This window comes from Hyperolius riggenbachi, chromosome 12 (assembly GCF_040937935.1).
Source record: "Hyperolius riggenbachi isolate aHypRig1 chromosome 12, aHypRig1.pri, whole genome shotgun sequence".
NCBI classification, from domain to species: Eukaryota; Metazoa; Chordata; class Amphibia; order Anura; family Hyperoliidae; genus Hyperolius; species Hyperolius riggenbachi.
In genome coordinates, this window is record NC_090657.1 from 33,425,672 (window position 1) to 33,437,285 (window position 11,614).

At 49.9% G+C, this 11,614-nt stretch overlaps 1 protein-coding gene across 1 annotated transcript in view; it reads right to left on the reverse strand.

The window, feature by feature from the left end:
- Window positions 1–9,908, reverse strand: part of LOC137540776 (keratin, type I cytoskeletal 19-like) — a 65,358-nt gene extending 55,450 nt beyond the window's left edge. The window contains exon 1 of the mRNA XM_068261928.1: window positions 9,286–9,908. Within this exon, the coding sequence (XP_068118029.1) occupies window positions 9,286–9,699 (414 nt within the window). The 5' untranslated portion in view covers window positions 9,700–9,908. The remainder of the gene's footprint in view (window positions 1–9,285) is intronic.
- Window positions 9,909–11,614: the final 1,706 nt, after the last annotated feature.

The following is an 11,614-nucleotide window of genomic DNA, read 5'->3' on the forward strand; positions in this document are numbered from 1 at the left end:
GCTGTGCAGTGCGTGAGCGCTCCCTCCGCCAGATGATGTGCCCCAGAGCGTGGGTATCGGGAGTCTGTGCGCGCTGACATATTTTTTTTTTTTTTACAGAACTTGGCTGCAGGGATTCCCGGGGATGAGGAAACTACCAAGAGAGGAGGGGGAGCGGAGCTAGACCAGGCAATTAACAATCAATTATCAACTAAAAACGCTCCGCCACCCTTCCTTTTCAAGTGCAGGACAATCAAGCACGGACTGCAGCCTCCAAACAGGAGATTCACAGAGGGGTGCAGAGCTTACGATAGCCTACAGGAGATAGCTTAACAGCATGTAGGCTACAGATCCATACTCCCCCTCGAGTCTTGTGGTCCTGACCTGCACCTCCAGCCGAAGAGAGAGTGTGACAGGCAGCTACAAAGGGTGGTGAAGACATGTGTTTGTTTCCTTCCCTGGGGGGAGGGGGGGGGGGGTGTTGTATGTGTGTGTTTATATACATGTGTGTATGTACAGTCTGTATGTATGTGTACAATGTGTGTGTGTGTACAGTGTGTCTGTATTTATGCATGTTAGTGGTGCTCATCTGAGCTAGGATATCCGAGATACTCGGATATCCTAGCACCTTTTTCACTATTCGAGCTCGAATACCGAGCTCGAATAGTATTAGCTATCCGGGCTGTGCTATCCGAGCGCACTCGGATAGCAAGCAGCTATCTGGAGATATCCTAGCTATCCGAGCTCGGATAGCGTCACCAGCTCAGATAGCGTCACGTCAGACGTCACCTCGAGTCCTCACAAGCGAATCAGAGGGCTCCCAGCCCTCTGACTGCAGCCAATCACAGAGGGGGAGCCTGGCCAAGCCCCCCTCTTGAAAAAGCGGGCACCATCTTGCCTCACTCGTCCTGCTTGCGACTTACTGACTGATTGTACTGAGAGATTGCTCCAGTGCTTTTTGTCTGTGTGCAAGTGCATTTATTGTGTTCTAAACCAAGCGTTTTTACACTCCAACACTTGATATTCAACTGTATTGCTTTGTATTGTAGATAGATTGTATTTTAGGCAGTTTAGTTTGTGTGATTAGGGACTAGGGAGGGAGACTGTCACTGCTGCAGCTGCAGCCAGCAGCTAGGCCCTGTGCCTAGGCAAGGCAGCCTGCCCTGCTCTGTGCTCTAGTCTCTAGTTACCTGTGCTCTCACCTGTTCTACTCCTGTACTACTTCTGTGTTAGATAGATTTAGATTTGCACTATTTTGTAGTTAGCAAGGCCCAGCTTTACTGCTATACCTGTCCTGTATCTGCTCTCTGTAATCTAGTCACACCTGTTCTATTATTTAGCTAGATTCTTCTATTGTTTAGTTAGTACTGTAGTGTACTCTAGTCTGTGTATAGGGACCGTCCGTCACCGCGTTACCTAGGGTCTTTGTGTGCGCAGTGCACGTCTGCGCTGTCCGCACCCTCTTGTTAGTGCTACACCCGTCCTATTTCTTTATATTACTTCTATTGTGTATTCGCTGACTTGTACTGTACTGTAGTCTGTGTATAGGGACACCGTCAGTCAGCGTCAGCTAGGGTCTTTGTGTGCGCAGTGCACATCTGCGCTGTCCGCACCCTCTCGTTAGTGCTACACCCATCCTATTGTTTATATTACTTGTATTGTGTATTCGCTGAATTGTACTGTACTCTAGTCTGTGTATAGGGACACCGTCAGTCAGCGTCAGCTAGGGTCTTTGTGTGCGCACTGTGCACTCTCTCGTTAGCGCTACACCAATCTCTGCTGTAGAGTACACCTGTCCGTCACCTCACACACCCACCACCAGTCCCACCCCATTAAAGTACCCCACTTGTCCCACCCGCCTATACATAACTTTTTTTTTCATTTGTATAATATTAAAAATATACGATGCCTGGCACTGGCAGCCGCGGTTTGGGCAGGGGCAGCAAGGGCATCGGCAAGAGAGGAGGTCATGGGCGTGGCAGCCGCGCCACCACCACCACCATGCGCAGTTCTGCGTCTGCACCAGTGGCTATTCCGCCATTAGCCACTTGCCGTGGACGCCTTGGCCGCCCAACAGCTGGGAGTCACGCTGCAGAGACACAGCAGCAGCAGCAGCGTGTGGCGCAGATGTTCCTCCCACCGCCAGGTCGTAGCCGTCCTATTGAGGAGAAGGACGCAGACTCTGTGGTGGAACTGATGGTGGATGAGCAGGCCACAATTAGCTCTGGAACTGAGTACTCCACCCCCGCCACCACTCCTGTTCGCAAGAGCAGCAGCAGCCACCAGCACTGCCTGGGGAGGAGGAGGAGTAGTGCAGTTCTCCAGCCCCAGCGGGCAACACCAGCACCCTGTCACTCAGCACCTTCTTATCCCCAAGCACAGCGGGGCTATGGAGTGCTGTTGCGGCAGAATTGGCAATGGAGGAGGAAGAAATGCTGATGGGCACTTTGGGGGATGATGCTTTGGACAGTCAGACAGTGGTGACTGTCCCTCAGCCCATGCATGCAGAAGGGGAGTTTGTGGGGTCATCCCAGCAGGACATGTTTGCGGAGGGGGAGGATGATGACAGGGTGCATCTGCGGGCCTTGCTAGAAGGATCAGCATCGCAGACATATTAGGCAGGAAAAGAAGTGGGGGTGGTATGCAGGCCACACAGCGTGCTGATCTGGAAAGTTCTGCCAGTGCCACCACCAGCCGCACACCGAGACCCCCCCCCCCCCCCCCCAAACCACCACAGGGAGACCAGCGGCAGCAGCAGCACCTTCGAGTCGAAGGGGCAACTTCACCTCCCCAATTTGGAATTTTTTCACCCTGCCATATGTGGAGTGCAAGTATGCCACCTGCAACCAGTGCCGCCAGCAGCTCAGCAGAGGGAAGGAGCCCTCTGCGTTTGGCACCACCTCTCTGGTGAACCATCTGGCAAAGAAACACTTTCATGAGCATGAGGAGTTCATGAAGTTGAAGGAAGCTGGCAGTGGCAGACCCGCCACCACTGCGAAGGCTTCAGCCGCAGCCACCCGCCCTCCTCCACCTCCTCCAGCAGCACCAGCAGGAGTGCATCAGAAACGCACTGCTCCTCCTCCCTCTGCAACTCCTGCCGCCGACACTAAGGCCTGTTCTGGCAGCCAGTCCTCAGTGGCCTCCTCTGCTCCCTCCAGTGATTCCCGTGCCAGCAAAAGGCGTCGCCAGACCCTGCTCAGCGACACCTTCCAGAGGTGGTCAGGGTTCTGCCTCCCAGCAGCCGTCGCGTGCGTCAGCTGAATGGCTTGCTGGCACGGGCCATGTGCTCCCAACTCCTGCCTTATTCCCTTGTGCAGGAGGGGAGCGACATGCATGCGCTCCTGATGTGTGCAGTCCCCGATTGGCAAATCCCCAGCCGACATTATTTTGCACGCACGGCCATCCCTGCACTTCACCGCTCTGTGATGGCCAATGTCGGGAGAGGGCTGGAGCACGCGGTGGGTCAACGGGTCCACGTCACCATGGACTCGTGGAGCAGCCGGTTTGGGACAGGCCGCTATCTGTCCTTCACCACGCATTGGGTCAGCTTGGTGGAAGGGGGTGAGGAGGGGGGAGCAGCATCGGGCACTGTCAGAGCGGCAGCAGCAACAACGCAGTGGGTGGTGCCACCATACAGGGTCAGCGGAATTGCAGCAGGTTCCTCTGATCCGCTTCCATCCTCCGGCACACCAGCCCAACCCCCCCGCCTCAGCAGCAGCGTGAAGCCCCACCACTGCCAAGCGCTGCTGGAATTGGTCAGCCTGGGGAAGACCAAACTGACGGCGAACCATGTCTTGGCCAAACTCCGAGAGCAGGAGAGGAATTGGCTGACCCCCAGAGGCCTCAGAGTCGGAGAGGTGGTGTCCGACAATGGGGCAAACCTGGTTGCTGCAATCAGCAGGGGAGACCTGACCCACAGCCCCTGCCTTGCGCACATCCTGAACCTGGTAGTCCAAAAGTTCCTGTGGACCTACCAGGGGATGGACCGACTCCTTGAGGCGGCAAGGAAGGTTGTGCATCATTTCCGACACTCGCCTGCAGCCGTAGCGAGCCTGGAAGAGGTGCAGAAGGAGCTGCACTTGCCACAGCACCGGTTTATGATCGATGTTCCAACTCGCTGAAACTCCACCCTGGCGATGTTGGAGCGTCTGGTTGAACAGAGGCAGGCTGTCAGCCAGTACCTTGCACGAGCAATAGTTGCCTCCATCACTGCAACTGGGCGTGCCGCCACCAACCTCCCGTCCATCCATCCACGGAGGACTGGGGGCACATGCAGCAGGTGTGCTCAGTCCTGGCACCCTTCCTGCAGGCCACCAACATGGTAAGCAGGGACCATGCAATGGTGTGCGATTGGGTCACCTTGGTGTGTGTGCTGGACAGGGCCCTGTATGCACTGCTGGAAGAGGGATCGGCAGCCTTGGACCAGCAGGAGCTGCAGGCAGCTTCACAGGCCACCTCTGAGGAGGAGGGCTTGGAGTTGGTGGAGGTCCCTTACCTTGCTGCTGATGAGGGGGAGCAGCAGAGCGCAGCTGGACTGGTGCGGGGGTGGAGAGAGGATGAGATGGAGGAGGCAGAGGAAGAGGAGGACCGCACTGTCGGCTCTGGGGCTGCCGATGATGTGCCAGCAGACGTGGCCAGACTCCCAATGGCAGCGCACATGCTGAGGTGCCTGCGCAAGGACCCAAGGGTCATCCAGATGAAGCAGAGGGAGGCCATCTGGATCTGCAAGATGCTGGACCCACGTCTGAAGGGGAAGCTCAGCCAGTTCCTGCCTGCAGGAGGAGACCGTGCGCAACAAATGAGGGATTTGCAGCTGTCCCTTATTGAGCGCTTGGAGGAAGCCTTCCCTCAGCCATCCACCCCCACTGTCCAGCCAGCACAGAGGCAGCAGCAGGTGCCTGCATCCACCAGCAGCAAGTGCACGTGCACCACAGACCTGCTGTCTCTGACCATGGAGCTCTACATGAGTGTAGAGCTGCCAAGGACTAGAGAGGAGGTGCCTGCAGCAGCATCCTTCTCCAGTCACAGGCAGCGCTTGACCAGCATGGTGGCTGACTACATGGGGTCCTTCAGCGGGCTTGACAGTGCTGCCCCTGTTGATCCCATGGAGTATTGGGTCAAGCACCTGCCGATCTGGAGCGAGCATGCGCAGTACGCCCTGGAAGTGCTCTCCTGCCCCCCTTCCAGCGTACTGTTGGAGCGTTGCTTCAGTGCAGCCGGTGGAGTCGTCACTGAGAAGCAATCTCGTCTGTCTCACAAGTCTGTGGACAGACTGACGTTTCTCAAAATGAACCAGGTTTGGGTGGAAGGCGAATTCATGGCCCCTGTTGTCGGCGAGAGGGGGACATGAAGTGGCGCACACACATTACACCTGCTGCTGCTGCTGCTGTATTTCTTCCTGCTGTCTGTGTCTTCACTGCCAGGGAACACATTACAAGGTGGTGCTGCCCATTCGCCACCAGCTATTACGCTCAAAAATAGCTGCCTGCCCTGCATTTTTTATTTTGAAAAAAAAATTAAATTATTTTAGAGGTGTCCGGGTTGAAAACTGTGCTGTCCCAATTGTGCATTGGACACAATGTGGGATTAACGACCGCTGTCTGGAACCTCATGCTGTTTATTTACGGCCCTGGAACCACCGCTCGGAACCAGGGCCTATTATGTCTCGCTGCCTGCCCTCCTGCTGCCTGCTGCCAGTCTGCCACACACTCATCCTCCTCACGCTGCCTGCTGTTGTATTTCCTCCTGCTGTCTAAGTCTCCACTGCCAGGGAACACATTACAAAGTGGTGCTGCGGCTGCCCATGCGCCACCAGCTATTACCCTCAAAAATAGCTGCCTGCCCTGCATTATTTATTTTGAAAAAAAAAAATTTAAATTATTTTAGAGGTGTCCGGGTTGAAAACTGTGCTGTCCCAATTGTGCATTGGACACAATGTGGGCTTCACGACCGCTGTCTGGAACCTCATGCTGTTTATTTATGGCCCTGGAACCACCGCTAGGACCCAGGGCCTTTTATGTCTCGCTGCCTGCCCTCCTGCTGCCTGCTGCCAGTCTGCCACACACTCATCCTCCTCACGCTGCCTGCTGTTGTATTTCTTCCTGCTGTCTGTGTCTCCACTGCCAGGAAACACATTACAAGGTGCTGCTGCCCATGCGCCACCAGCTATTACGCTCAAAAATAGCTGCCTGCCCTGCATTATTTATTTTGAAAAAAAATAAATACATTTTAAATTATTTTAGAGGTGTCCGGGTTCAAAACTGTGCTGTCCCAATTGTGCATTGGACACAATGTGGGCTTCACGACCGCTGTCTGGAACCTCATGCTTTTTATTTACGGCCCTGTTACCACCGCTCGGAACCAGGGCCTATTATGTCAGTCACATCACACTGCCTGACACACACTACTCCTCCTCCTGTAGCTGCATTGAGCTTCTGCTGTCTGTGTGCTGCTACCACTGCCAGGGAGAACAGAAGAAGAACTATTTTTTCTGCTGCCACCCACTCTCCTACCAGCTATTAAATTTACCACACTACAACTTGCAACTACTTCCTCCTCCTGCTGATGTCTGTGTTTTACCACCGCCAGGGTACACAGAAAAAGGTGCTGTGGCTTGCAATGTGCCACTACCGATTATGCCATCAACACAAATATAACTATGGTGTTGTTATTAAAATAAAATATTTCCACAAATGAAGTAAACATTTTTTTACAAAAGTAAGGAAAACCAAGACACATAATATAATGATAGAGAAGAAGAGGAAGAAGAAGAAGAAGAAGATATAGAAGAAGAAGATATAGAAGAAGACGAAGATAAAGAAGATATAGAAGAAGAAGACGAAGAAGACGAAGATATAGAAGGAGAAGGAGAAGAAGAAGAAGATATAGAAGGAGAAGGAGAAGGAGAAGGAGTTATAGAAGAAGAAGAAAAAGAAGAAGATATAGAAGAAGAAGATGAAGACGACGTAAATGAAGACTTCCAACAACCATTTTGGACACACCTTCTCATGCAAACACTTTTCATGAAGTTAATTTACTATTTTTGATACCTTTTTATAACTACTACATCACCACATAATCACTTGATGTTTTTCTTCATAAAAAAGGTGGTTTCATGCATCATTGACTTCCAATACAAGTTTTAAAAGCTATTTAAGGCCAGCTCGAATATTTTACTTGAATACAGACACGGATAGTGACGTCGGATATCCGAGGTCGAATCGGATATTCGATTAACTCGAATAGCGAACTTCGAGTGAATTCGGATAGTTTACTATCCGAATTCGACCAAACTCAAATAGGATAATGAGGTATCCGATCAACACTGATGCATGTGTGTATGTACCGTGTGTGCATGCATGTATGTAAAGTGTGTGTGCATGCATGTATGTACAGTGTGTGTATGTGTATGTAGTGTGTGTGTACAGTGTGTGCTTGCGTGTATGTATAGTGTATGTACAGTGTCTGCATGTATGTACAGTGTGTGTTTGCATGTTTGTTTTGTGTGTGTATGTACAGTGTGTATTTTCTGGTGAAACAGTGCCGCAATACATGTATTTTCTGGTGAAATGCTTCCCACATTACGATTATTTTCGTGTGAAACGCTGCCACAATACGTTTATTTTCTGGTGAAATGCTTCCCACATTACAATTATTTTCTGGTGAAACGCAACCACATTATGATTATTTTCTGCTGAAACACTGCCACCATATGTGTTTTTTTTTGGGTTAAATGCTGGTGCATTATGATTGTTTTCTGGTGAAACGCTGCTGGAATATGTTTATTTTCTGGTGAAGCGCAGTAGCATTACGGTTGTTTTCTGGTGAAATGCTGCTGCAATACGTTTTCTGGTGAAGTGCTGCTGCCATAGGTTTTCTCGCCTGGAGTGACAAAATGGCTAGAGGCACTCCTGGGGCTCCCAGCCTAAACCCTGGCACCCAATCACAGAAAGGAACACTGGCCAGCCCCTCTGTATAAAAAGGAGGGCTGGCATGATGACACATCGTCTTAGCTTGCTGAATGCTCACTGAGAGACATGCTCCAGTGCTGGTGGCACTTGCAAGTGACACGTGGCAAGTGCAAGTGACACGTGGCAAGTGCAAGTGACACGTGGCGCTTGCAAGTGACACGTGACACGTGCCAAGCGACACGTGCTAAGTGCCAATTGCAACGTGCCACGTCCAGCATGCTCCTGGCAAACATTACACCTGCTGCTGCTGCATTGCCCTGCTCCTGCTGCCTGTGCAGCTCCCAACGCCAGGCCAGGGTGCCACAGGCCACTGATACCACCTATATTTAACCCAAAACCCAATTGCTGCATAATTGTTTGGAGGTGTCTTGGCTGAAAACTGCCATGTCCCAGTTGTGCAGTTGGACTTTGGACACAATGTGAGCTGCACGACCGCTGTCTGGAGCCTAGGCCTAATGTTAATTGACAGCCATTTTAAGTCCCCACATCATCAATTAGTGTTCCCCTTTACAAAATAATGATGCTACATGCCTCATATACCCTAAAAAACGTTTTAAAGCAATTTAAAGGCCACTTCCAGTTTCTCTATCCGGATATCCAAATTTGCCCGGATATTCCGGATACTAGGATACTAGGGTGGGATATCCGATTTGGATTTGGACTGGAAAATTTTGAAATTGGATATCGACCCGGATCGGATATCTGGGTATCCAGATCCGAATCGGATCCGGATTTTGAAAAGGGGTATCCAAGCAGCACTATCCACAACCCCCCGATTGCCTCCGATCCCCCGATCCATCCGCTTATACATTACCCAGCCTTGTTCCAGCGATCGCCATAGCCTCCCGCACAGCTTCAGTCTCTCTATGGGGAGGATTGGGACTACGCATGACGTCGGTGGCATCATGACATCATGTACGATCCTCCCCATAGAGAACACCGGAGCTGTGCGGGAGGCTGCAGAGATTGATGGAACCAGGCTGGGAAATGTATAGGTGGCTTGATCCGGGGGATCAGAGGCAATCGGGGGGTTGTGGACAGTCACAGGACACTTAAACTAGCTAGCCTAGTGCTAGCTAACACCTTATGCAGCCATATAATCTAATAGTTTTATACGGGGGACTCAGGCTAGCCAAACCTCCTGAGCGGCGTAACGCTCAGGAGGTTAAAGGAGATGCAACACCCACTGTGCACACCTTGGCTTAGTATGTGCAGGGAGTTACTAAGGGAAATGTATCTCTATAGATGATTTTTGCGAGAAGAATATAAATATAGCTGACATTCGATTGCATTTTTTAGCTCAAAACTTTAGCTCAAAACTTAAATACCGATTTACCTGATCTCTCAGATCCTTTATAACTTGGAAATAATGTCCATCATCTCTTGCCAAGCTCTCAGTATTCTTGCTGTACCAATCCCTGATTTGTGCTTCCAGCTCGGCATTAGACTTTTCCAAAGACTGGACATTTTCGAGGTAGGAAGCCAGCCGCTCATTCAGATTCTGCATCGTTTGTTTCTCATGTCCGAAGATTCGGTTTTCTTGGCTTCTGAACGAAAGGTGACCTCCGGCAAACACAACATTCCCTGAAGTGGAGGAAATTCTGGTGCCCAGACCTCCTGCTCCGGCATAAACACTAGAGGCATACCCAGGTGCTGACACTTTGCTGTAGGTTCCACCACGTACACTGGTCGCCTGCACACCGCCAGCTTTGACAGAGCTCACCTTCTTAACGGTGACTTGGCTGTACATTGTAGAAAGCAGCTCAGAACTATACGCTGATACCAACTTCACTTTCTTTTATACCAGAATTTAGAAACCTCCTACAACCCGTTGAAAGTTACTTCACAAAAGCCTGACTTCATTGAAATAGTGAAAGTTCCCTCTGATGTTTAATAAATGATAAGTGAACATTCATGACTCGCTGGTGGTGTCATCTCCTGTAGGTCAGTGCTCGAAATCAGGAATTTTGTTTACTTTTCTTCTGAAGAACCTGTGCAGTGATGCCTGTGGAATTTACAGGGTCAAATTTGACAATGATTCTCTCGTTTGTGTAATCTCAACCAACAAATCAATCTTTGGCCTAACACTCTTTAGCTTCTGACTCCCAATGGAATGTGCCATCCTGCAGTAGCATGGCAGAAGGTGACACAGACCTTGCTTAATTGTAAAGTTAGTTTGTAAAACAGGTGTCTGGGTTATGTCCTTTGATAAATGGTATGGAGTGGCCATTACCTAGTTGTGTGCGGGTAAGGGTTGCCCATTCAGATAAAATCTCTTCTCTCAGCTCTCTGGTCCATCGACTCATAAATCAAAAAAAACACCTCGGGTTCTCTTAAAGTGAACCGAGCATTATTTTTAACACCCAGTGCAGCTCTATAGCAAATTAAAAATGCATTCTAAAAATGTGGTTTATTATTAAATAAACCTTTTGTTTGACCTCATCTTTTTACATTTAAGGGTTAAAATACACACTTCTTGAGTCCCTGCAAGGACCTGGGGACGGAGATCAACAGATGATGGAAGGCTGATAAGAAATCACCTCATTAGACTTAATTGACCACAAACAAACCCTGAGCCTTCCCCATTGTACTTCAAACAGAAAACATAAGACGCACTTGAAGAATTTCACACCTAGCCTGGATAAGACATTGTAAAAGCAGCAGGAGTTTTTGAACTCCTGAAACATGGCAGCCCTTTCAGCTATTTGAAGCCAGGAGCTGCTTAGATCACTTTAAGTGTGAGTTCTGTGTAAATGGTTTCAACAGATAACTACTGTGTTTTACTTTTTAAATGCAAGATAGCAGCAGCTGCATTTCATGAATTACTTGTCTCGTAATTGTAGCCCTTAGCTATACAATATAAGTTGTTAGCTTGACATTCACCTGTGTACCCGTCATCATAAATTATCTTTATTCTCTAGTATGTTAAATGCTCTTTTCAACTTTACTGCGCAAATGGAAAAGTGTTGTGCATTTCTCTTGTGAAATTACCTTAGCAGAGAGTTGCAGTCATAGGCATGGTACATAATATCCCCGGCTCCCTTTCAGATAGCCCAGATTCAAAGCAAAACTCTGCGTATCCCACTGAAAATGGCTCTGGTGTTGCTACACAACTACCATGTTTCCCCCAAAATAAGCCCTCCCCTGAAAATAAGCCATAGCTGTAAAGAAAATTGGATGCTATGTTAGTGCATGGGAAGGTGTGCAATCTCTTTCCACAACTCTCTTGTGGCTGCATCCCCCTACCTTCCCTATAAATGGCTATAAATCCTAAGGTGGTTGGTGCCCTTTGACCCAGTCAGTGCACATGCGTTGTATGCTGCTCCCTTCTCGTCAGAATCAGTGTGCGCGCACGCACATGCTGATGAATCCCCAGTGTGGTCCCAAACGAGCCAACCCAGCATACAGCCAACCCTAGCCTCACACAGAACCCTCCCCTAGTGGTGCCTAAAACTAACCACTCCCCTGTGGTGCCTAAACCCTAACCCCCCCTCCCCTGGTGGTGCCTAGCCCTAAACACCCCCGGTAGTGCCTAAACCCCCTGGTGATGCCTTACCCTAACCCTAACCCCCCCTCCCTCCCCCGCGTTGCCTAACCCTAATCCTTCCCCCTGTAGAAACATCCTTTTACACATAGAAATGATAATATCTTTGATAATTTAAAGT